At 39.0% G+C, this 24,968-nt stretch overlaps 1 protein-coding gene across 3 annotated transcripts in view; it reads left to right on the plus strand.

Moving 5' to 3' along the window:
- Window positions 1-24,968, plus strand: part of arhgef10 (Rho guanine nucleotide exchange factor (GEF) 10) — a 44,927-nt gene that overhangs the window by 10,705 nt on the left and 9,254 nt on the right. The window contains exons 3-27 of one of the 3 annotated variants that reach the window (XM_014011318.1): window positions 1,058-1,450; window positions 2,254-2,589; window positions 3,410-3,446; window positions 3,598-3,686; window positions 3,962-4,018; window positions 4,404-4,591; window positions 5,413-5,529; window positions 6,059-6,170; window positions 7,159-7,268; window positions 7,343-7,420; window positions 7,501-7,680; window positions 7,969-8,085; window positions 8,322-8,414; window positions 8,788-8,958; window positions 9,506-9,651; window positions 9,789-9,979; window positions 12,673-12,788; window positions 13,759-13,886; window positions 14,732-14,832; window positions 15,144-15,265; window positions 17,859-17,945; window positions 18,083-18,309; window positions 18,580-18,737; window positions 22,239-22,381; window positions 23,763-23,937. In XM_014011318.1, coding sequence (XP_013866772.1) covers window positions 1,058-1,450; window positions 2,254-2,589; window positions 3,410-3,446; window positions 3,598-3,686; window positions 3,962-4,018; window positions 4,404-4,591; window positions 5,413-5,529; window positions 6,059-6,170; window positions 7,159-7,268; window positions 7,343-7,420; window positions 7,501-7,680; window positions 7,969-8,085; window positions 8,322-8,414; window positions 8,788-8,958; window positions 9,506-9,651; window positions 9,789-9,979; window positions 12,673-12,788; window positions 13,759-13,886; window positions 14,732-14,832; window positions 15,144-15,265; window positions 17,859-17,945; window positions 18,083-18,309; window positions 18,580-18,737; window positions 22,239-22,381; window positions 23,763-23,937 — 3,672 coding nt within the window. The remainder of the gene's footprint in view (window positions 1-1,057; window positions 1,451-2,253; window positions 2,590-3,409; window positions 3,447-3,597; window positions 3,687-3,961; window positions 4,019-4,403; window positions 4,592-5,412; window positions 5,530-6,058; window positions 6,171-7,158; window positions 7,269-7,342; window positions 7,421-7,500; window positions 7,681-7,968; window positions 8,086-8,321; window positions 8,415-8,787; window positions 8,959-9,505; window positions 9,652-9,788; window positions 9,980-12,672; window positions 12,789-13,758; window positions 13,887-14,731; window positions 14,833-15,143; window positions 15,266-17,858; window positions 17,946-18,082; window positions 18,310-18,579; window positions 18,738-22,238; window positions 22,382-23,762; window positions 23,938-24,968) is intronic. The other 2 variants (XM_014011327.1, XM_014011334.1) reach the window with 2 other exon arrangements.

Genomic DNA, 24,968 nt, shown 5'->3' on the forward strand with positions numbered 1-24,968 from the left:
GTCGCTGTGGTCACTCTCCATGTAGCATCAATTATGCTAATGCTAGCTGTCRCGTTCTCTCGTCCTGGCCACACCTCCACTCTCTAACCCCACCTCCCCTACCCACATCCCCTCCCCTACCCACTTTGATGCATTTTTCAAATTTTGCCTTGGGGCAGAGTTATCTTTTCACAGGGGGGTTAAGATACACTTTAATTTCCTCCCAAAGAGTCTGTGGTTTCTGTGGGCAGCACTGTGACAAACACAAGTTAGCTGATGTCATTAACACCCAAAAGAAAATATTGTTTCTCTTTCTGTGATCTATAAAAGATGAAGGGTCAAACATTGTGAATTAGTGTTTGGTTTGTGCTCTGTTAAAATGATTGTAATGATTTCAAGAAGATTTATTGGGGCAAATTCTTTCTTAGACTTTTTTGTCTTTTTCTGTGCCCCTAAATCAATCCCACAATGCTGTCTTTAGACTTGTTGGAGCCCACTGGTGTAACAGAAGAGTTTATGTTCCCACTCATTTTACCCACTCTTATTTTCTTGACTCAGTCAGTCCTCCACTTTATTCATTACATCAGAAATAATTTAAGCCCAGGCTGTATTTTTTTCGCTGAAGGGAGTAGCAACTTTCTTTCCCTTTGGCCTAATTGCAGAGTGGAAACTGGGAAGATATTTCTCGTTTCCTTCCTGTCTGCTGCCAAGTGATTGGTCTGAAGTGGCTGTGATGCATTTTGAAAGCTACTAAACAGATTAAAGCAGCTGAGGTTCTGTTTGGGTTCTAATCCTTGAAGTAAAACTTACTGCAAAAAAGAAACAAAACAAAAAACATATAAATATCACTCACTCCACCCTTAACTAAAGGTCTGTAATGGTTACTTCAACAACCACATACAACCTAACTAACTRTTAAATATTCTCGTATACTCTGATTTTGTTAAATATCTGAAAATGCAGAAATAAAAACTACATGAGATTATCTCATATCATATTGTTTGGTTGATTTTGGCCAATTAAAAAAAGATTTTAGGGATTTCATTCAATAACAAACACTTGACTTTTCCATATCTAGTGTTAGCAGACGGCAACCCATTTGATGACGAAGACGAAGGAGAAGCTTTTGATTTCGATGACAGTGGCGATGACGTCCCTCAGGCACCTCCAGCTCCTGAACYCCTTATCGGCGAAGATCAGAGCGAGCACGGCTCTGCGGCCAGTCACCCCGAGGGCTATCCCATCGTCTTGGAACCTCCAGCTCCTTTCTCAAACACAACCTCTTCATCATCAGCAGCAGCAGACCCTACAGCTGCTACAAGCAAGCCCTGTTCCCCAGGTGGAGCAACAACAGAAGCCGAACGGACATCTGTTGCTGAGGGGAGTAATGACAGGGAAACAGATTTACCACCACCTCCAACTCCACCCCCTCCTCTTGGTTACGACTCGCAGACAGATCCCAAAAGTACAGGTTAGTAAACCAAAGTGTTGGCGTTTTACTTGTGGCTTTAGTGAGAGTAGTTAATCTCATTTCAGCCTTTTCGTTTGGGATGAGAGTCCTCCGCACTAAATCTGTGCTTAGAAAATGGTTAGTTGTAAATAATGCCTTAAATGCAGTACATTTTTTCTGTTTTGGCAGTAATSTAAAATTCCTCACATTCTCCTGGCATTCTCCTTTTACAGTATCTGGAGCCCATTCAGTTCTTCAGCTCAGGCCTAAGTTAGGACATAAAGAAGGGCCGTCTCTTTCCTTTGACACCTTATATCTCTGCCTGCTGGACGTGGTCTGCTTTTTATCACTGAAAGTCCTGACAGCAGAGGAAGGCAGGATTAGCCTCGGCCTTTTTAATTCCACTCACTCTCAGTGTAATAGAAGCAGAGAAATATCAGTATTTTACTTTTTCTATTTCTCCCCCTGAAAGGAAGTTGTAATCAAAACACATTAATATTTTTGATCAATGTTCGGATCAGTCCATAGGCTCGTGCTTGCTAAACACAATCCAGAAAAAACAAACTTTGCCCCAGTGTTTCCACAGTGAAGCTTTTAAATCTAAAACATAGTGGAAATGTGATCAGAGAGTGTGCTTGTTAAAAATGTAAAAACTTCATSAAACTACAAATATGTAAAGTCTGAAAACTTGTTAATTAATTTGCGCCAATTTTCTAGAAAATTAGAACCAAGTTTTTAAAATGTATTAATAATCAAATTAAGGGTATACTTTTGGTAAACTATCTTTCTGTATCATAAACACGGTCTCTTTCCTCCCACGTTAGGCAGTGAAGGCCAGAATGCATCCATGGATGACCCGAACACTCCTCAGGAGYTCCTTGGCACCTCCTCCCAGGGTAAAGTCAACCCCTACTCTGTGATTGATATCACTCCCATCCAGCTGGAGCAGCAGCATGGATCCCTCTCTTCCTGTTCCTCACCGTCGGAGCCAAAAGATGGAGAGGGAGAGGTGCAGGATATCCACCCCAGCTCCCCTGGCGTCACTTCAGGATACTCTGTGCCTGTGCCATGTGGCTATGCTACCCCTTCTGGAGTCCCGCTCCTCACCCCAGCCTACACCACACCTGTCATCATTCGACATCTCTCCGCGGATGAAGATGGTAACGTAGAAACTACTTCTCTGAAATGGAGTTTGTGAAATAATTATAAATAAGGATGCACATAAAATAATAATAAAATATAAAACTGCTCAACATGTTCAGAGTGAGGCTTCAACACGTACCGCTGTCTCAGCTGCTTCCATCCCCTGCTCTTTCTTCTCTTTTGTTTTTCCGAAAGCCTTGCCACAAGGAAGCAGGAACTAAATTTAGATCTCCCCAAAGATCTGTGTTGGCTGTGAGGATTTTCCGGTTTCACTGAAAACTTGCAGTCCAAGCTTGTGGACTGGCAGCAGCAGCAGCCTAATTGGACTGTTATTATCTTACCAAGGCCATGTGGAAATATGTTTTATTTTAGTAAATGACTTTGAATTTTTTGTTAATCTTGAAAATGATTTATGGTAACATTTTAGCCTTTTCTAAATAGATAATTTTACTGGGGGGAAAAAAACTACATTATCACCTTGTCATGGCATTTCTTTTCTGACAACAAGAAAACAGTAGAAATCCTGAATTAGGTGACATTTGTGAACACACTTAAAGTAATTATCTCTATTAAAATATAAGTTTATGGAACCATTAGTGACACCTGGTGGCAGAGCTGAAAGAGCGGAGGTAAATGTGGGTCTATATACAGAACTGTATAAAATTTTACATCCTGATTTTATAGACTCAACTCATTTTTTTTCACAATCTTATGTAAATTCTGTTTTAATGAGTGGTTCACAATAAACTGTGGGACCTTTTAGAAAAGAGCTGCTGGCAGAATAATGGGCTGATTAGTGTTAAAATTTCCTTTTTGTGTAACTTTTTGTGTTTTCAGTGAGTGTGGTAGGGACTAGCATCACTTCKGCTGACAGGTGAGTCCCAAATCACACAATCACATGATTGTACAAATATTTWTGTACAAGTCTTTTAAAGATAARTTTATGGGAGGTGTACTCCTCCTAACTGTATAGTAACAATAATTGTCTGGATAATTGCTTACGTAAATTTTTTTTGTCCCCCAAGTGTTTTCTGTGAGGAGAATCCACCGATTACAGAAGAAGATGCTTTGGCTAAATGGGCATCAGATCCTGCAAACACTGCTTGGATGGAAAGTAAGGGATGAAAATATGACACCGCTGCTGTTTAGATCGCTCAGCTCATGCCTTCAGACTGCCTTTTTTTTCATTTTCTTCTTGAACCAACTGTATTCCCAGACACTTCCTTCCCTTTTTATTTAGAGGAAGCAGGCCCTTGTGTGTGTTTTGTGTGTGTGCACTGTTCTTGTAGTTCTGTTGTGCTTCATGTTCTGCTTGTTGTGTGAGTAACCCAGGTGTCTGCTGTGAGAAGCCTTGGATTAACTGTTGTGAGGTTTTGACATGTTCTTCAGGTCCAGATGAGGTGATCTATGATGATGTGCCCAGAGAGAACTCTGACTCCAACACAGGTTTGAACTTGTTCCTCTTCATGCTGTCATTTTACAAATTCAGCAGCTTCCTGTGTTTAATGTGCAGTTTATGGGCACAGTCYTTTTTTTTTCTGGATTTTGCTATCTGTAGTGATTTATTACTGTGATTAGATACATTTAAACTGTTAAAATGTATATTTTTATACAAAAAAAGTTTAAATCTATTGTATTTTTATCTGTTTATTCCTATATGCAATTCATTACAATAAATGTGAGATGATATTTTACAAAGGTTCTCTTTAATTAGAAGGTTCATCTGTGAAATCATTGATTTGAGTTGATGATTCTATAAGTTATTTAAAGTTATAACAAAGCTGCATTTTTGTCTTGGCGTATTTTTTGTTTGTCCTCTGGGTTCGCACAGATCCAGATGAGATGATCTACGACGATGTGGAGCTCGGGGAGGAGGGCGGCTGCAGCAGCTCCCTCGATAACGGCTGGAGCTCCAGTGAGTTTGAAAGCTACGACGAAGCTAGCGATGGMGAGAGTCGTCCTGAGAACGGCCTGCCCAACGCCTTCATGAGAGGAAAACCCCCACAGAAGAAGATCCATGTGAGTATAACGAATCCCCTCCCATTTCCCAGCCTGGCGTCCTGCCAGTGAATARACCCCATGTCCAGTTTATTGAACCATGTTTGCATTTTTTTTAACTCTTATTTCCACAAATGTGATGAGTCGCATCTATTACTGAAGAAAATAATTGTTTAACCAATTTTACTGATGTTTATGTTCTGAAAATGATTATTTGACAATTATAGGCATAAAAAAGTAATTCTCCTGATTTTTTTATTTATTTTTTTCCTCTAACTTGGTGATAACTCATTAGCAGTGTTTCCATCCTATTTTAATTTGGAAATGCGCATAAAAAAACTTTGATGGAAAGACGGCTAATGATGGCTTAGAAATAAGTCACTAAAAATCTTTTAAATCAACCAAAAAAAAAAAAATTCTAAGTTGTGTATTAGTAATGTAGAGGATTTTGTAAATTTTCTGTGAAATGGACGATCCCTAAATAAGTTTTAATGATTTTTCATTATTTAATGCTAAAATCTGACACATTTATTTAGCAAATGATTATAATTTAAATGTTTTGAATTGTGTCTAAAATTATTATAATATTTTATTAAATTGGAAGTTTTTCAATAAGTTTACTTTCTTTTCTTCTGTTGTCTGTAAGAAGAAGAGCGGTGCCCGCGGTCATCAAATCTTTTTTTTTTTCTCCAACTCTAATATTTTGCCCTTTTTTTTAATCAAACAACATTTTAGAAAAAGAATCAAATCACGAACGCAAAGAAAAGCGAATTCCCCGAAACCCTGAGGTTAAACAGAATTCTGAAACCATGACCAGTAACGCTTGCTTTGCTTCCGTTTAGCTCTCCCAAGATCTGACACGCTTGAAAGAGCACTATGAGAAAAAGATGAAAGATCTAATGGCAAGTACAGTGGGAACGGTAGAGCTGCAGCAGTTAAAACAGAAACACGAGCTGAAGGTAAATTAGTCGAGGCTCACCTCATGTGTTTTGTGCTAGAAAAGATTAGTCCCAAACTTGTACTCTCCGTCTGGCTAACTCCACTCTTGGCATCTTCTCACTGATGTGGTACCTTCGTCTAGCCTTCGTCTCATGTGAATTACTTGTGGTGGTGGTCCTGGTGGTGATGGGTTAACATGAAGTTTAACACCCTCTCTGCTTCATTACAAGTCCCACAAGGTTGTAAAGGTTATGATATAGTGTTTTCTAACATAACATAGTACACAGTTAACTGAGACAGCAGCAACAGAACTCTTAATCTCTTGTGTTTAGGTGTAGCTGAGACTTTACGACAAATATGTTTTAAAAAGAAACCTTTCAGCTGATGTCCCAGTTGCTGGTTGTCCCATAAATCCTAATTTCTCTAACACTCCTATCCCATGTAGCTCCGTTGCTTTTTAGTTTTAGGTTTAGACAAACGTCAACTGAAACTTCTGATTGTAAAACGTAACGTTGAGATATTATTGATATTTTTTCTTTTTACTTCAAGATGCAAAAGCTGGTGAAGGCAGCCAAGGAAGGAACGAAAGATGGACTTCAGAAAACCAGAGCTGCGGTGAAAAAGGGACGTTCCTTCATCAAAACGAAGTCGTTCTGTCAGGGTATGTAATCCAGAAAATGAAACTAGCCTTTGGCTAAAAGTAGGGCTGGGCGATACGGCTGAAAAATGTATTACGACATAAGCGTTTCACATCAGCTGATATTGATAATTATTGATTCGTTTTTTGTTTTGTTTTGTTTTTACTAGGGCTGTCAAATGATTAAAATTTTAAATCTATTAATTCCAAGGTAGCTGTGAATTCTTTTTAAAAAAAGCCATTTTTGTGAAGAAAGACCGTCCATCATTAAACAGAAGTGGAGGCCTCCGTTTTCAGTTGTCCCCCTCCTACAGCACGGCCATTGCCAGTATCACTCCACCCCCTGTTAACAATAAGTGTTAATTAGGTGTCAACGATAGCCATGTGATGTGAGTATGGCTATTAGTCACACGGAGGCAGGGCTTAAAAGCCTGAATTTTGCCTGAAACTCTCAGACTGAAGAARTCTCTTGGAGRAGAGAYGAAACGTTTCATTAGAGAAGAACCCGTCCAGAAGACCTGTACAATTTTTTTCTTTTTGATAACCTGGCATGCACTGAATGCATTGCAATGTACAAACCTACATATTCAGCCATAGTAAAGTGAGTGTAAATTTTAATCGCGATTAAAAATTTTAATCTATGCCCATGCAGCACTAAAATTAATCAGAGTTAACTCAATAAATTTCACAGCCCTAGTTTTTGCCTATTTGAAATAAGGACCAGTTTACCAAAGAGTGAGTTGATGCTACCAACTTGCTTAGGCTGTGGGAGGTTAAGAGGCTAAAGCTTTTCCTCTGCCTACAACTCCCAGAATGCCRTTTGGTTCTGGATTGGAGTTCAGTGAAATTATTAACATTTCATTGGACATATTTTCTATTGATATTGATCACGTGTCTTTCACAATATTATTACTGATTTATTGCCCAGCCCAGGTATTACCTCCTGTGTTTGTGTTAAAGTAGTTTTAAAATGTTACAGTTGTCTTCTCTTTTTCTCTTTTTCTTGTTTTAGAGAGAAAGTCGGCCTGTTTTGAGGATGAATCTGAACTTTTTATCGAGGTGGACTGTTTCAATGTTGAGCCGGTGCTGTGTCCAACACCAGAAGGTCTTACGCAGCAGCAGGTAAGGAGCACGTCCTTTAACATTTATTACACTTCATGTAACCCTGTTCTGACCTTTATTTTATTTGTTTACAGCTTGTTAGAAGATGTATATTGGGCTCTATTTTAGAGAGTGAGAAGAACTATCTCGATGCACTCAAGAGGATATTAGAGGTGTGCGAGTAAGGCTGGAAGAATTGTCTAATTAGTTTTGTAGCGGTGGTTGTTACAAGTCCTACTGTCTGCTTCGTCAGCTGTATGAGAAGCCCCTGTCCCAGATCGAGCCCAGACTGCTCAGCGACAGGAAGTTGAAGATTGTCTTCTACCGCGTGCGTGAGATCCTGCAGTGCCACTTCCTGTTTCAGATCGCACTGGCGAGTCGCGTGGCTGAGTGGGATGGCCTGGAGATGATAGGAGATGTCTTTGTGGCGTCGGTAAGCACAGTCTTTAATTTAAAATTTAAAAATGTATTAAAAGGTGTAACCCAAAATGTTATTAGTTGTAGGAAATGGGAATTTATGAACAGTCAAATTTATATTTATTTTAATGTATTTAAAATAACTTTAGATGCAGTGAAGTAGTGATTAGTGCTGGTTTTACACAGATTATGGTTAAACTGGGAACTAAAATCCCATCAGTTATTATTCATTCGGCCTCTGTTTCTGTTAAATCAWATTAATTGACATATTTCTAAAATTTCATGTTGTTTATTTTCTGTACAGTTTTCTAAGTCTATGGTGCTGGATGCCTACAGCGAGTACGTGAACAACTTCAGCACCGCAATGGCCGTCGTAAGGAAGACGTGTGCCTCCAAACCTGGCTTCCTGGAGTTCCTTAAGGTTGGAAAAACTTTTCCTAATGCAAGAATATTAACCCAGTAACACTGAAAGTAATGATATGTGCTGTACTTTAGTTTGTTTACAATAAAATAGAAGTATTTTTTAAATACAGAAAATGTTTCATCATCTTTTATTCAAGCGCATTTATACATCTGTTTGCTTTAACAGTTTTATTTATCTAAGTTATTATAAAGATTTGTTATTGCTGCGACGTAGTAACGTGCCTTCTTGTGCAGAATCGTCAAGAAACCAGCGGTGACAGAATGACTCTTTATGGTCTGATGATGAAACCCATCCAGAGATTCCCACAGTTTATTTTGCTTCTTCAGGTGTGAAAAATGTTTCACTATAATTATTTTTTTCCAAATCACAACACTGTTGTATATAAAGTCACCAGCAGAGGGAGCCTCTTAATCAAACATAAGGATTCTTGACTTGCAGCACCAACATCTGAAGTCAAATGACTTTCTTATTCTTTGAATCAGCTTTCTTTTACCCAGGTTTTATTTGTCTCTTGTCATAAAATGTGAGAGACCTTTAGTTTTAACTATCACTGTGTAGTAGTGGAGAAATAGCTACAAATCCAGTGAAAATWTCRCAATGCCACTATCATGACCATAGATGCTGGAAATGATTAAAGCAACAGCCTTTATGCGTTCTTATGAATCTGCTCACTCGGTTAATTCTCTTCACCTTCATCAGGACATGCTGAAGAACACACCAGTGGGCCACGCAGACCGTCTGCCCCTGCAGATGGCCCTGACTGAACTGGAAACRTTGGCAGAGAAGCTAAACGAAAGAAAGAGGGAAGCCGACCAGCGCTGTGAGATCCGTCACATTGCAAAGGCTGTGAATGAACGTTATCTAAATAAGGTCGGCACGTTTCACTTTAGAGTTTGTGTTTATGGTGTGTTTACTTGGTGGAGTTTGTCCTTTCCATTTGTCCAAATTTCTCTTTTATGTATTATTTTAAGCGAAGCATGTTAGAGTTTTTTTTCTTGACGGATTGCTCACCCAGCTGAGACGTTTCAMTGTCTTTTTCTGAAGGGACACATTAATACACTGCAAAAACACCATGTCCACAAACCCCAGTCATCCCACTTTATAATTATTTGTCTGTCTGTGCCACCTACTCTGACATTGGTGCTTACGTGACGTCCTACATTGGGGCAGTAAAGTTTCACTCTTTGTAGGCTTTAATTACTCTGAATCATAGTTTAAACTCTTTCATTCAAAAAATGAGCACTTTCACAGAAGTGTTGCAGAAAACGTGGGGCGCAGGAGCACAGTGAGCCAGTACACCCTGACACTATCAGAGTCCTCTTTGTCTTTCATAGTTCCTCGTTTCTGTTCGCAGCTGTGGTTTTAGATTTAATACAACATTCTTCATTTCAGCTGACTTATTATCCTCATCTTCTAGCTGCTGAGTAACGGCACTCGCTACCTGATCCGCTCAGACGACATGGTGGAGACGGTCTATAATGAGCGAGGTGAAATCATCAAAACCAAGGAGCAACGCCTCTTCCTGCTTAATGATGTGCTCATGTGTGCCACGCCCAACATCCGGTAGGAAAGACCTCAACACAAACTTCCAATTACCTTCACATTCACTAGATAATCACGCTCTAGATTGCTCTAGATTAGTGACATTTGCTCCCCCTATAACTTGACCTTCCTGGTTTTCATTTTGAAACTCTACGCAGGTGTCAGGATGGCAGTGGGAGTGGGAGCGGCAGTGGAAATGCTCCACTCGATCAGAGGTTCCGCCTGAAGTGGAGTGTGCCTCTGAGCTTCGTGGAAGTGCTGGAGTTTGGATCGAGCGAGGACATGGTCGACAGAAGCCGCCACCCTGCTCCTCACTCCGGAGAGAAGGTGGTGATCAGCGCCAAGCCAAGTACGAATCCCAGCCTCTCACAGCCTCGCTGGCAGAAAAGCATCAGTTTTGATGATTAATAGCTAAGTATTTAAAAAATCTGTCAAGATTTGTTTGAAAATGGAGACTTATAGACATTCAAATCTACTCAAATGAATCGATACAGTGTGTGTCCCCCCCCATCACCACCCCGCTGCAGTCCTTTGGTCTGCTGGCTGCTGAGTCCAGTGGTTTCAGTTTTTCCACTGAGCTGAGCTCTGCTCTGTCACAAACAGCTGCTCAGCCACTTTAAAAGCCTCAGATCAGACAAACGAGGATGAAGACGGTGTATGATTTTGTGGTCGCAGCTCTGCAATTTTTTATTTTAGGAGTTGTTTCGTGTTTTTCAAAYGTTTGTGTTGAAGTAGTTGTTGGTCTTCTGCTAAGTTGTTGAGTGCTTTGATAATGCATTATGGCAGGTCTGTGAAATGGCTCGAGTGTTCAAGCAGAGGTCAAAGGCTTTCGCTTTTAGTTTCCAGTTGTTGCAGGCTAGAATTACTACTGTTAAATTACACGCTGCACTCTGTAGCTCTGCCACAATGTTTTCTCTTACTCTTTTACTCTAATATTCAGACTCTTACAGTCAAGTTTTTAATGTATTTGTTGTAACATAGCATCACTTTGTTTATACACTAAAAACTTTTGTTCATTTCTAGAAAAAAAGGATCTTATACCCTTTTTTGCCTACTTTCACATCCTCCATTTGACCTTTTCTTTTCTTTTCTTTGTCACATTTCGTTTGCTCACACTTCACCATCACATGTTGGTCGACRGCATCCTCCTGCCTTTATTTTTCTGAGTCAAATCAACAGTTCAGCCATTAGATGAGTGTCTGATAACAGATGGCACACAGACCTGAGCATCATCTGCTCTGACTCTAGGCCTGCAGAGCTTTTACCACGCTGCTTCAACAAGATTTCATTTTAATGCACCTTGACCAGAAGTTAGTCATCCTAGTTAATTTCAAACCAGCTTTAGTTCTCCGTGTGGTAGAAATGTGCGTGTTTGTCTGGTAATCTTTACCAAGTGGAAACAATCGTTTCTCATCTGTTATAGCCAGAATCGRCTCAGGCAACAGCCAAACAGAAAGCCTTAAAACGTTTCTCCAGCGTATGATGTCAGCTCTTTGTACGTCTTTTTGTTTAGTCTCTTCCTGTGCGCTGCAGATAAACGGACCACTGTGCAAACCAGTCATTTTCATTTACGTTTTCCTGCTGCTCCCCCAGCAAGTCCATAATTTGCAGATAAATTGTTTGCTTTTTATAAATGTTTTTTTTTTCTTCAGGCATGCCTGCTTCTGATCCTCTCTGGACTGTTTTGTTTGCAGACTTGCTATTTGGCACTTATACAAAGAGCTATTCAGAAAGCTAGATCKCTGTTAAAATGGGTTGCAAGGGGCCTGTCTAATCTCTGGGATTGGTCACTTTCAGAAGTATTATCAGTTCCTATTTTTTACTTCTGTTAGTTCATCAATTAATGCACAACAAAAGATGGAATAAAATGTCACCTTTACTGCATAGAGCTCCATCGTAAACACACCATAAGGCTTCGTTGTAAACAGTTAATCAAACTACATAAAGTTCTGCTCAACACTTTAAAGACCGTGTAAAGTAAAATGTAACACTTTATTTTTAAAATATTATAAATGTCATAAATGGATTGTTGTAAATGAGTAAAAATTCTCTCAACTGTAGATATTTGAATAGTGGAGATATGATTCAATTTGTGTAACAAGGTATCTGTGTTTCAGGATTTTTTGGGCGTGTCTTAAAGGGCAGCCTCGTGATGTCACGCAGCTGCCTATAGTATAACCCTACCCCCTGTTGCTCTAATGGAAAAGAAAACATTGTTTCCTTAGTTACAGGAATGTTCAGGGTCGTGGGCGTGGTTTAAGCTCCTTAGAGGACACGCCCCCAGCATTCCAGATCACAGCTAACTGATATTTTTCATTACTTTTAACACACAATTTTATAAGGTTAACAGTATTTTTAATTGTTCAAACTTGGCTGGGTGATTATTAACACATATTTCTGTGGTGGGACAACCTCAGAACACATTTATTTTTACTTTACACGGTCTTTAACTTTGATCCCAACGATGTAAAGCAGATGCCACCATTAATCTCTTGTTAATCAGCAGCGTTATCACTACATGAAACAGAAACATTATCACACTGCTCAGTTTTGTTTGCTGATGACTATAAATATTTACACTATTGCAGCTGTATGGGTTAGAATAGAAGATGAAGTACCTAGCAGCAGCAGCAGCACACACAAAGAATCCAGAGGTCGAGCTAAGCAGACACACAAAAACAAACCGGCCTCTCAAAGCTCACAGTTCATATTGGTGTTCCTGTGAACAAAGAAAGAAATAGATGAAAATCACTTGCGAGTTTGCAGAGCTGTCACAGCAGCTTGTGGGAAACCAACTGGTTGATCTTTATTGATTTTTGTCCTTTTTTCTAACTGCTGCTATCACCAGACTGACTTTGCTCATTGTTGCCTGTGCTTCCAGCTTTCTCTGACTGAAATGTTAAAAGCTACAACTTTTAGATGTCACCATATTTCCTTGTTGGCAAATTTTAAACACTTTCACACTCTGAACGCACATTTTTTTAATTTAAATTTGAACAGTTGCACCTGTTGTTTAAAAATATGTCTTGTGTTTCTTTGTAGACAAATTGTACATGGGCCCTGGCCAGCTGTACCAAGACCTGCAAAACCTGATCCACGACCTCAGTTTGGTCAATCAGATCTCCACTATGATCAGCAGCCTTAAAGGAAACTATCAGGTACTGCGCAAGTGCACACAAACTAGTTAAAATCACACCAACGGAACGCTGGTCAGCTTTTTAAAAAAAATGTTTATATAAAATAATTATCTGTTTCTGTTTTATTATCTGAAAACATATGTTTTCATGAGGACTTCATTCGAAGGGTTAAAATATCTAAACTGTGAAATGCACTCATTTAATCATTTCATTTTAACTACACTGGTGCCTCATAAGTTGTGATTTAGGCCGTTCAGGTGTGTTATATGAAGTATCCACACACTGTCTGTGCTAGTGAAGCAGAGCTCCAGTTTGCAGAGCRCAGCAGGAGGATGTGAGGCCGTGTTTGTGCTGTGCTGTTAGGTCTGTCAGAAGCAGGCTGGGAGGCAGAGTAATGAAGAGGCTCTTAGAGAGATGTGTCCAAGCGCATCAAGCAGAGGATGGAGATTAATGAAGAGGCAAAGAAAGAGGCGAGAAATAAACAGAGCCTAGAATCTCAAGAATAAATTTTACATCCTAAATAACATCAACGAGGTTCTTTTTACAAAAGAAGGTTTCATGTTTTTTGAGGCCACACTGAAAGGTCAACATGTCACTAATGATTTCATTTAAAGGCCAAAAATATAGTGGTCTACTGATAAATATGGGAAAAGTCTTTTGAAGTTGTAGATTATTTTTGTTGATTTCAACACAAAAATACTTTTAGTCAAAGATTGCGACAGGAAGCAGAAATTTTGTACTAAACACTATTTACAGTGAAACAATTCACCAGTTTAAGCCACAATCTCCAGGTTCACATTAAGATTTATATAAAAGGAGTCATCGGAGTGRAATTATTTCTTTACTCATAAAAACAACTTTATAATCTTAGTGAATTTTTATCGTAAAGCACCAAACATTTGTTCTCTATCTTGTTATATTATTTCTCTGCTCAATTTCGGCTCTATTTTCTTCAAATTGATTATTTTTTCTCTGATATTTTGCTGTGCAGAATGTGAATCCCACCGTGGCGCACGATTGGGTCTCGGGTCTCCAGAGGCTAATTCTGAAGAAGGAAGAGGAGATTAGAGCAGCTGACCGGTGCAGAATTCAACTCCAGCTGCCCGGCAAACAAGACAAGTTTGTTTTGTTTTGTTTTTACACAAATAAATGCACTCACGTTTGCCTTAGTTTGAACTCATTCTAAACCCAAACAGCAGTCTCCTGTCTCGGGCTTTACCCCCCGTAGTGTTTTATTTATCCCGGGGTTATCTTTATCCCCTTTTACCCTCCTTTTCTCCTTGTAGCCTCCCTTTATGCATTTGGCTCTGATAGAGAATTAGAGCATATTTGGAATAAACAAGTTTCTGCACCWGCTCTAATCTGAGGCATGAATCACAAGAGCTGAAATTCACCAGCAGTGTTTGCAACCAGAGTCTACCCAGCTGCTGAACACAAATATTCCTGTTGCACATTACCACACTTTATTATAGACCCCACACGGACCCCCAGGGAGCGTCTTATTTTKGCTCTTTGACACATGACCAGAACTGTCTTTTTAATTCTCTGTATTTTTTTCTGTCTCRTTCCATCACTCATCTTTGCTGCGTTTAAACGCTGAGATTATCTAAGGGTATGTTTGGGAACACAGCTGCTCGTCTCTCATTGCTCTCCAGATCCCTTCATCTCAAATCACCAGACTTCTCAGTCGTTGACTGCAGGGTTGCATTTAAATCATCCGAACACAGAGAAGAGGCAAACACGGCTGCAGWGTGTCTGCTCAAGCTGCTATTAGAACTTGTGGTTACATTGTCACATTCTACTTTGTGCAACTTAAACATTTTCAAGGCTGCAGCGTCATCATTGTGCTGAAAAACAACGTTCAAGTAGAGATTAGAAAATKCTTAGTTCATAAATTTGGGACTAAWATAATCATGGCCAAGATCTTCTTGATTTTTCTCATTTCTTGTTTCTATATTTGGCAGGACGGGTAAACCAACATACTTCAGTGCTGTGTTCAATACACACAGCCCAGCAATCAAACAGTCATGGATCAGTAACTTGCAGAYGGCTAAGTTGGCTCTAGGTACAGTGTACTACCCATCTGTGTACTTCCATCGCTCATTTCCATATTACTTCCTGTCTTCGTACAAATATTATTTTGTTTTATTTATTATTCACAATTACCCTGTTTTGTTTTGCTGAGTATATTTTTGGCTTCTAGTTGTTTTTAAATCCAAAGTCAACACAAAAGTTGTGTCCCAGCTTTTTATAATAGTTGAATTTCCTGAGATGTTAAWATAGATTTTACAGTGTGAGCCCGTGGAGCTTTCTAATAGAAACCAGATGATTGTGTTCTGTATCAAACTGAACTGTGCTGTTTGTGTTCTAAATTAGAAGAGGACAACCTGCAGGGCTGGTTCTTTGCAGATGACGATGGTAATCAAATCAAAAAGCAGAAACACCCTCTCTTACTTCGACAGATGCCTGTCGTTATGTCAAAACTACAAGAGTTCAAGGTAAATACTTTTCTTTTCTAGTAAGATGGATGTTTTCTGATGTATGATCAGTAAATGTATTGTTTGCTGTAGAGCGTGTTAAACCCAGCTTTAATGAGGATTGAAGCTTGTTGCTTTCCACACTTGTTTCCGCTTCTGTTTGTGTAATGTTTGATGGATGATTTGAACAAATGTTTAAGAAGAGTTTTCTTAGGAGCAAGAGTTCTTTTATTTTATAGCAGCTGATTRAACTATAGCCATGTTATTAAAGATCTAAGAGAATGTCTTCATTACATATTCAGTTTTTGACCGGTTAGCTCAGTCGGTTGGAGAGTTGATGCCAATAAAAGGCTGTGGGGTCCTCACAGTTTTATTGGGGGAGGGTGATGTACAACAAATGGCTGTAGGTTGAACTCGAACAGCATCGGCTTTAATTTATGGGAGCACACACTTTACTGGGTGGGTTGGAGCGGCACCCCGGGCCCTTAAATTTTAAAGGTTAAAGCAATCAATATTCCTGTGTGAGCTGCTCTCTTCCCTGCTCCTCACTACGCTCATTCAGAGAGCTGCAATGAAGAAAAAGATGGCCTTTAATTCTGTCAACCTGCAGATAAAACTGAATTGTTGGTAATTGTAATAGTTCCTAATAATTAAACCAGAAAGACCCTTTTGATAACGTGCCAAAACAAACAAAAATATCATCGTAATGTATTATTTTTATGTCTGACATGGGGCCAACATACTGAAATACAAATATGGATTGTTGCCTGTAGACAGTTCATTGGGTTCTTGATTCCACCTCATTGATCTCTTGTATGAGAGACTGGAAATGCCAAGAGGCTGCAGTGTGCTGTGAGTTGTAGCTGAAATGTGTTTCTCACACATCCATTGTTTATGCTTTAATGTTTTTAACACGTGAGCAAAGTGAAAATCACAATTTCACACATACTACTTACGAAGTACACAACAGCTTCTGACAGGATATCTGTGGAGTGATTTTTATTGTTACTTGAGCTCACCGTAGGTGTAAACTACTGATGTTACTGACGAGTGAAGMTGTACCGTTTCAGCTGTGAACTGATGAGATGGTTTTTTTTATGAGAAAGTTGAAACTAAATGTGTTCATGTCAAAGCTGGAAAGTTAAGATGTCCACAGACTGGAGGCACAAATTCTCACATGTCAGTGACATGTTGAGTGAAGTCAGATCTCATTATAGATTGTTCGACCACCATTGATGTTGTTTTTTTTTTTTATTTGAGGCCGGTTAGCTCAAGTAGATAGTCTGGTGCTAATAATGCAAAGGTTATGGGTTCAATTCCTAACAAGGGTAGTTAGTTTTGAGATGAGTAGTTTGTTGCACTGCAGCTAAAGTGACTCATATAGATGAAAGAATCTCCCTTGAAGAGACTTTTTAAAAAAATTGTATTAACTTTTTACAGATAACTCAGACATATGCATTTTGTTTGATTTTTGGGTAACTTTAGAATAACTACACCTTATTTAGTCTTACCTAATCATTGATAAATTTTTGGTTAACCTTGGAAACATCATTAATTAAGGATGATACATTCTTAAATAGTTATTAATTAACACATGTATTAATGCTTTACCCATAAAAGCTAATTACTTCCAAAACCAACATACTTTTTCTTTATTCATGCTTAATAACTCAGGAATTACTGTTTATACTTTTTAATTATTTATTAATTTTGACAAAACCCGGAAGTGTCACAGGTTCCCTTTTCACCTGTGGAAATCAGACCAAAATCAAAGTCAGTTCAAATGTTCTCTAACTCAGAGGTACCTAAAAGTGRGGCCAAAATTGGCTTTTTGGTTTGGCCCACCAGCAGCAATTATCTCCTGTCATCCTTTGTAGAAACACTGTAATTCCCCTTTCAGTTATTGCAYCTATTGGCCCAATGACTACATATCAGGCTGTAGAGAAGATAGCCTTCATTCATGGTGCTGACTTCATCTTTGAATTATTAAGATTAAACATGAAAAACAAGTAACTAGAAGAGACGTATAGATTACATGTCGATTTGCACACGTTTTAAGACCACAAAAACTCATACAGAATCAATTTATGAAATGTCCCATGAGTCTTTGCTGCCCGAGCGTAACGTCAAACTTTCTGTAAGTGCTGTTTACRAGCTAAAACAAAAAAACGGCCCCCTGCGGTGGCTGCTTGCTTAATCATACAAAGAAAAGGACTTTACTTAATAAGTATTTGTATATATTATAGCCTTTTGCCTGCAGCCCTCAGATAGATTTTCATTTTGGCCCCCTYGTGGAAAAAATTAGGGCACCCCTGCTCTAAGCAGTCCATGACATGAGCATACRTACACACAGTATCCAGAAAAATAATTCATGAGTCGTTAAGCATAAATAAACAGWGAGTATGTTGGTTTTTTAAGTATTTAGCCATTCTGGGTGAAGCATCAATGTGTTAATTTATTGCATATTAAATTAGAATTGTCATTAATGTTTTCAGTGTTAACTAATTATTTATTAATGATTAAATAAGGCTAAGTAAGGTGTATAAAGTTTTACCAGTTTTGGTTGTGACTTTTCAAATCATCTATTCCTCTGACATTTTCTTGTCTTTGGCAGGTGGAATGTGCGGTTCACAATCCAGAGCCCCACATTAATCCAGAGAGCACGGCTGACTCTCCTGTTGTGGGCCACGGATGTGTCTGGGTGAGAGATAATCCTGCATGATAAAGACCTAACATGGGGTCTCATGAGTTTTCTGTGCAGTGGGCCCTTACACACTGTGCAGTTTTAAATCTGTCACTAGCTTTTAATCAGTTAATTAAAAAAAAATCTTTCTAAAGGTTGCAAGTTGCACAAACCAGATGGGCCAAATAGCCATAGTGGCCATGCAGAACTCCAGCCCGAAAGTGACGGAGTGTTTCAACGTGGAGTCTCAAATCCTCTGCATGGCCTACGTTCCAACAGAACAGCTTCATGAGAACGGTGACAAGGTGCCCGAGAACAGCCAGGTCCTCCTCACAAAGACCACCGACACTCCCACTGTCTGTCTGGGCATGGAGGAGGGCAGGTACACATACACATCCACAAACAAGAACTAATCAACGAATGCTGGAAGTTTAATTAAACAAAGCAGTTTAAGAATAAATGCTTCTAAATAATTGGTTAAATTTCAAATGACTTTTGACGTGTTAGAATTCAAAAGTCTAAAAATTCTGTAAAATGTTTGGCAAATACAAAGTAATCAGTAAATGTATCAGGGTTTATTTTAAATCACGTCACATAGACAAGCCGTCACTAATCATTCTCCTCGTATTGATCGTGTGTTTCTTCTGTTCAGCATCATCGTGTATAAGAGCAGCCAGCGGTCCAAGAAGGTGCGTCTGCAGCATTTCTTCACCCCAGACAAGTCTCCTGTCACCAGCGTGGTCTATAAAAAGCACTGTCTGTACGCCGGCCTGGTTAGTGGCTCTGTGGCCGTTTACTCCAGATCACAAGGTGGGTTTTAAAAAAGTGGAAACACTTAAATTTTATTTGTTTTCTATTCTTTAAACACTGCCTTCACAAGGTTTGTTATTCAGATATACTCGAGCCAATTCTAAAGGTGTTAGTTGAAGTAATTCAGTTACGTTAGTTTTTATTTATTTTGAAACCATAAAAGAAAGTTTAGAGCTTAAAAGTTTAAGAGTTTGCTGACGCAGCTTGGCGCTCGGCAGAATAAAGTCCGAGGTGTGTGAGACAGAGTCGGTGTGTAGTTTGAGGTCAGGGGTCTGCGCTGCAGTGTGTTTAGCCTCTGTTTCCATTTGCTTTGTTGTCTGGGAGAAGCCACTATGTTAGCTGTGACCTATTTAATGTTTTTCCTCTTTAGCTTCCAAGTACAGACATCACACTATGGGCCAGACGCTTCCCACAGTTTTTTCACATTTTCAGCTTTGTTCCGTCTGTCATTTGCTTCCAGAGTGATGCGGTGTTTGCCTGTGACTCTGTAGGCTTGTTTCTCTGCAGTGAGTAAAGATGAGCTGAATCTTAAACATAAGGGAGGTAAATCCTTGTCATCCTTGGCTGTTAAGTATAAATTCTTTTGTCATTGTCCTGTAATTTCCATTCTTAGCAGTAAAAAGTCAGTCAGGAGTCTCCAGGTTTTGTTGTTTTTTAAGTTTATCTATCACATTTGCATGCACTGGAGAGTAATAAAACGAGACGTTTAGAATATGGATGACAGCCTACGGACAGAAAACATGAAGGAAAACTAGTCTTGCTCCTCCCTCTGTCAAGGTGCAGTTTGTCAGGAAGGAAGGTCCAGGGTGTACGCAGTTGTTCAGGAATGTTTTTGGACAGTTTGTTACACCTTGTCTGGTTGGTATGTCAGGTTTTCCTCTTTTTGCAGTCTTCACATTAGTCGATAAACATATGCATAGTGTGTTGCTGTATGTCTGTATGTCTTTAAAGGGATCCATGGTAAGTTGTAACATTAGACTTTATTTAATAAGCATATATTTTAACTGTAAAATAAAAACTGTCAAAATACTGTAGGGTGTTCAGTTTTTATCATTTTTAAACTAAAAGTTTAAAAATCTATTAAACGGATGGGGCCATTTTATTTACACGCAAAGCATTCTGGGTAAATGTTGACTTGGATAGGTCCTCAGTGCGAAGCTGCTAGCGAGCTATATCCACCCTGAAGGTTAATCTTGGACAATATCTGATGATTGGCTTTTTTAAAATATAGATGGAGGACAACAGAGCTGCTTCATGGAAGAAGAACCTCAGCTTACCCTGTTAGCTTTAGCATTAGCCCCGACACCATCACCATATATATGTTTTAGCTCAGCGCTACACATTCTCCTCTCATCACTGAGGTCCTCCATCCACATGACAGAGAGAGGAAYGCACAAATGACTCAGCCTGCAACTGAAAATATGGATGGAGGACCTCAGTTTAGCTTGTTAGTTTGTCACGTTTACACYGAGCTCATATATATAAGGCAATATAGCGTCGGCGCTAGCGCAAAGGCTAACAGGCTAAGCTGAGGTTCTTCTTCCATGAAGCAGCTCTGTTGTCCTCCATCCATATTTTCAGTTMCAGGCTGAGTCATTTCTACCTTCTCCTCTCTGTCAACGCTCTCTGGTTTCATTTAAAAGAGTCGATCGTCAGATATTGTCCAAGATTAACCTTCTGGGTGGGTAGAGCTCGCTCACACAGAGGACCTATCCACATCATCATTTACCCAGAATGCTTTGCATGTAAATAAAATGGCTCCGTTCATGTTAAAATATATTTTAAAAAAATCATAAAAACTAAACAGCCTGCAGTATTTTTAGTCTTTAACAGTTAAAATAAATGTTTATCAAATAAAATCCAATGTTACAACTAATCGTGGATCCCTTTAAAAACTGCTTCCTTGCTGTAATGTTGCCCGAGTGCTTTGTCACTGCCTGTTCACAATTGGCCTTTAAGCAGAGTCACGATTTACCTTTCAGAGACCAGCAGGAGTGGATTGAGCTGATCAAAAAGCACCTGCGATGTTGGTAAAGACGAAATATCAAAAACAACTGAGCAGACAGAAATCTCGCTCTCGTTAATGCCTTCGGTGCTGATTTTTTCTGAAGCTGCATGGGAAATGCGACCCTGTTGTCGGTGCAGTGTTTCTTAAGTTGGCAGCCTAGTTCTGCCATGTTTGCTGTTTCCCAAGTAAATGMCTGTGAGAGAAATTGAACAGGCAGGAGGCAGTGAAACATCAGAGGTCCCACGCTGCTGTCAGAACCTTCTGCAATCAGCCGTCCTGTACCATCAGTGTTCCCCTGAACAGAATAATGCACAAAATTAGTTACAAAGTTAATGTTAGGCTAAAATAGCATCAAGTATGCAGAAGTAGTTTAAATGGTAAAAAAACCAAACATAAAAAATAAATATAAGCAATATTGTGAATGTTGAATCAGCATTCAGTGTACGGTAAGTATTTTAGCTGCACTTTGTATTAGCTGATACTGACATGAAGAAGGATGTAGGCCGACGCACTTCAGCGCTGACGACTTGCATAAGCCTGCAAGTTGGCACTCCTGCCTCTCTTCACTACAGCTCCTTTCAACATTTCCTTCATACACTCACCTACGCAGCATCCTTGTTACAATAATACACACACAGCACTGCTGGAATGTTAATCTTGCTATTTTATTTGGAGATTACTTTTCCAGTAATTGCTACGCCTCCTAAAAAAAAACATCTTTCTCTGCATGGATGCCTGGTAACTTTCCTCTCAATAGGTGTCTTTGTGCCTTCAGTGAAACATTTTTGGTGAGGCCTCATTCTCCTCCTGGGCTGTATTAGTCAGGAGAATGTGGAATCTAGATAAATATTCTATTCAGTTCTGGACTTGCAGTGAGCTTACTAATGTGTTGTGTTGATTCCTGCACATTGGCACTTAAATAACCTCACCTCAGCTTAAATTAATTAGGTTATTAAACACATTAAATCCTAAGCTTTTTGTTTCTTCTCATTTATAAATGCAGGTACATTTAAAAAAAGGATGGTAAAAGTGCTGATATTTATAAATCTACTGCCGAAGGTGTTTGACCACAGCAGAGCTGGCTCTATGTCCCGGCACATGTAGAACAGAGTGTGTAGGAGGTGTGTTGTGGGCTACAGCTCAGCKCTGACTAACACTTCACAGCCCATTTATATTCATAGTGAAGCCTGTGAAAACCATCAATGGCCACTTATCAACCATTAGCAGAGTTAAAAATGCCGCTGACATTTAAAGGTGACAATTAGAAAAACAGATTGATTGTTACAGTATTGTTTGTTTTGTAAATCATTTTTTCTTAGCCCATAAGAGGAAAAAATAGATGCCACAATATGCTAAAGACCTTTGTTGCTGTGTTTTTGATGTTTCATTACAAGCAGGTTTTTCTCGTATATTATCAGATTTTCAATCTTTTATACACGTGTTTGCAATAATACCATATAATGTTCTGAATTAGCTGCATTGTTTGCTGTCAGATGGTTTGTGGAGCAGCGACAAGCCCAAGTTACTGAAGCTGGGAGTCCTTCCTGTTAAGGTGATGCTGGCTGTGGAGGATCACCTCTGGGCCTCTTCAGGTGGACAGGTCTTCATCATCAGCACCCACTCACACTGTGTAGAGGTAAGAATGCTGGTTGGATTCTGTTTAACTCAACATTTTTTATAATATGGTGGATAGTTTAGAAGATGATGTGTAGTTTTCTCTTTAAATGTCTAAAAAGTCTGTTTGGTCAAATACATAAGCAGAAACTCATCCAGACTATGATGCAGTCAGTATAAAAGCTAAACAGTGGAGGGGAAAATATGACACCATCTCTTCAGTGTTCTGTCAGGGTTTTGTTCGATGGGATCATTAAAGCTAAAAAAGCCCACACACTGCCTCATTCCCTTGTTAGAACCCGGGAATATAATTTTCCATGTGAGTCCTGGCCTGGTTTGGGAAATGGGAGCACCTGCTAYGAGTCCAGGAATAGTAACGTTCTTCTGACATGCGCCTTCTCTCATAATGAGTTTAGCCTCATTAAGCTCATTACGTTAGGCCACCTGCCTGTTAACGCTTTTTTTTTTTTGCTACCCAGTTAGAGTAGTGATTAAAAGTCAAATAGGGAGTTCGATTGAGAAGAAAAGCAAAAATTGTGAGAAATAATCTAAACATGTTATAAAACGTGGTGATTCATAAATATAATGGGAATGTGTTAGAAAGCTAACATGTACAGCAACACAGCTATATGTTTAACACCACTTCATTTGTTTGTCTTAAATCAGCATTTAAACTATTGTAAATACACTTAACTTCAACAAAAATGTGTCCACTTACAGTATGTGTAATATTTTAYTAATTCCAACATTTGACATAACTTGTTCCAAATGAATGACTGAAAGGAAGATGAGAGTGGAAATAAAAATCTTTAAAATGTGAGATTCATATACCACATTCACCACTAGGCCTTGTCAAGTGTATTTCTTTTTCAAACAGTTTTTTTCTCCAATGAATTGTATCTTTTGTGACTTTTTGCCTTGTTTTTGAATCTAATTGGCGTACACAGACATAACTAGCACTAACTTTGCAGGTGGGGATAGTCTAAACAAAGTTTCTGTGGGTTGCATTATGTTTCTGTCTGGCTYGATAATCATCCAAACACCAAGTTTAACCTGAGTTTAACCCAGTCTGTCTTCATTGCTGTTCAGTTCAAACAAAATAAACTGAATGCAGAACTGTTCGCTACATGTCCAGTGAATATTTCAAATAAAAGCTGCTCATTTAGTTTCATACAGAACAAGTCAAATATTTCAAACTGAATATTACATTATTTGGCTGGAATAGTTTCAAATMTGATGTTTACTTCGTGCCATTTGTTCAGAATTAATTTGTGTTCTTGGTCTAAATATTAATTTAAATACAGTAAATGTCAGATTGAAGCCCAGTTCAAGTAAAGACTTTTTGAAGAGAATTTTGTAAATAATACCCAAGCTTGTGACCTTGTCCTGTGTTCTTCATCTAGAGGCAGTTGGAGGCCCACCAGGAGGAGGGTATGGTGGTGTCTCACATGGTGGTGGCCGGAGTGGGCATCTGGATCGCATTCAGCTCCGGTTCTACGCTACGCCTCTTCCACACCGAGACCTTGGAGCACCTGCAGGACATAAACATCGCCACAACAGTTAACAATGTTCTACCTGGTAAGACTGCCAGTGTACTACTTTGTTCTCATTGGTTCATGTTGCCATATTTCTGCCTATTGTGTTTCCTCATTTGACTTCTCCAGTCCTAATTTTGTTTTTACGTGTTCGCCAAATGGATTTAGGAAATAAACTTTTTATTCCATTTATGAACGTAAGACAAATTAAAAAAAGTAAATAGGCACTTGCAGAGTTTTCTCTGTGCACTAAAAATGGAACATTTCATTGTACACAGCGTTTGTCGTGTTTATTCTATCTAAATGTATTTTTTTCACCAAAGGTTTCTAGGTTCAGTCTCRTTGTTTAGTGATTACCATCTTCACCTCTCCACTACCTCTCTGTTTTCTTCTCCTGCACTCGGTAATGTGATCCATATGCCTGACAAAGACCCAAACATTTACAGACAGTCAGTTTGTCTGACAAAGAACAGAAGAGCGTAGTTGGTGTCTTTTTTTTCTTTCTTTTTTTTTTTTTTTCAAATCTGACCATCTAATGAACTTAAAAAAACATTTTGTACCCTTTGATAGAGACTACGTTCTCACATTTTCTTCATCCATCGCCTGTCAGGTATTAGCTAACGTCAGTTTTCATCCAGGCAGCTTTTCATTGTGGCAGATTTTCCACCCTTTTCTTTTTTTTTTTCTTAAAGCTTTTCAAAAGCCTTTTTGGCTAAACAGCGAGCTCAGACCTACTAAGAGAGTCTCTTTTCATGGAATTTTATAAAATACGGTGTCCTTGTCATGCCAATTTTAAGGCAAACTTTTATGCTACAGAATCAGCTCTAACAAAGAAACCAACCTGAACTGAAATAACCTTTTTAACAACAATGGATCATCCAACTAACCAAAAGTAGGCAGGTAAAGAAAATGAGCAAACCGAGCTGTTCAAGCTAGTRCAATAAATCCTCCTAATCTGTCAGAAAGATACTCAAACAAAATATTAGCTGTGCTGATGCACCAAACCAAATAAAACCAAAGCTTACTGAGTGGCTCTTAACTTTATAAATGTAAAAGGATCCTTTAGGCTAACTG

Source organism: Austrofundulus limnaeus, unplaced genomic scaffold (assembly GCF_001266775.1).
Source record: "Austrofundulus limnaeus strain Quisiro unplaced genomic scaffold, Austrofundulus_limnaeus-1.0 Scaffold2, whole genome shotgun sequence".
Classification (NCBI taxonomy): domain Eukaryota; kingdom Metazoa; phylum Chordata; class Actinopteri; order Cyprinodontiformes; family Rivulidae; genus Austrofundulus; species Austrofundulus limnaeus.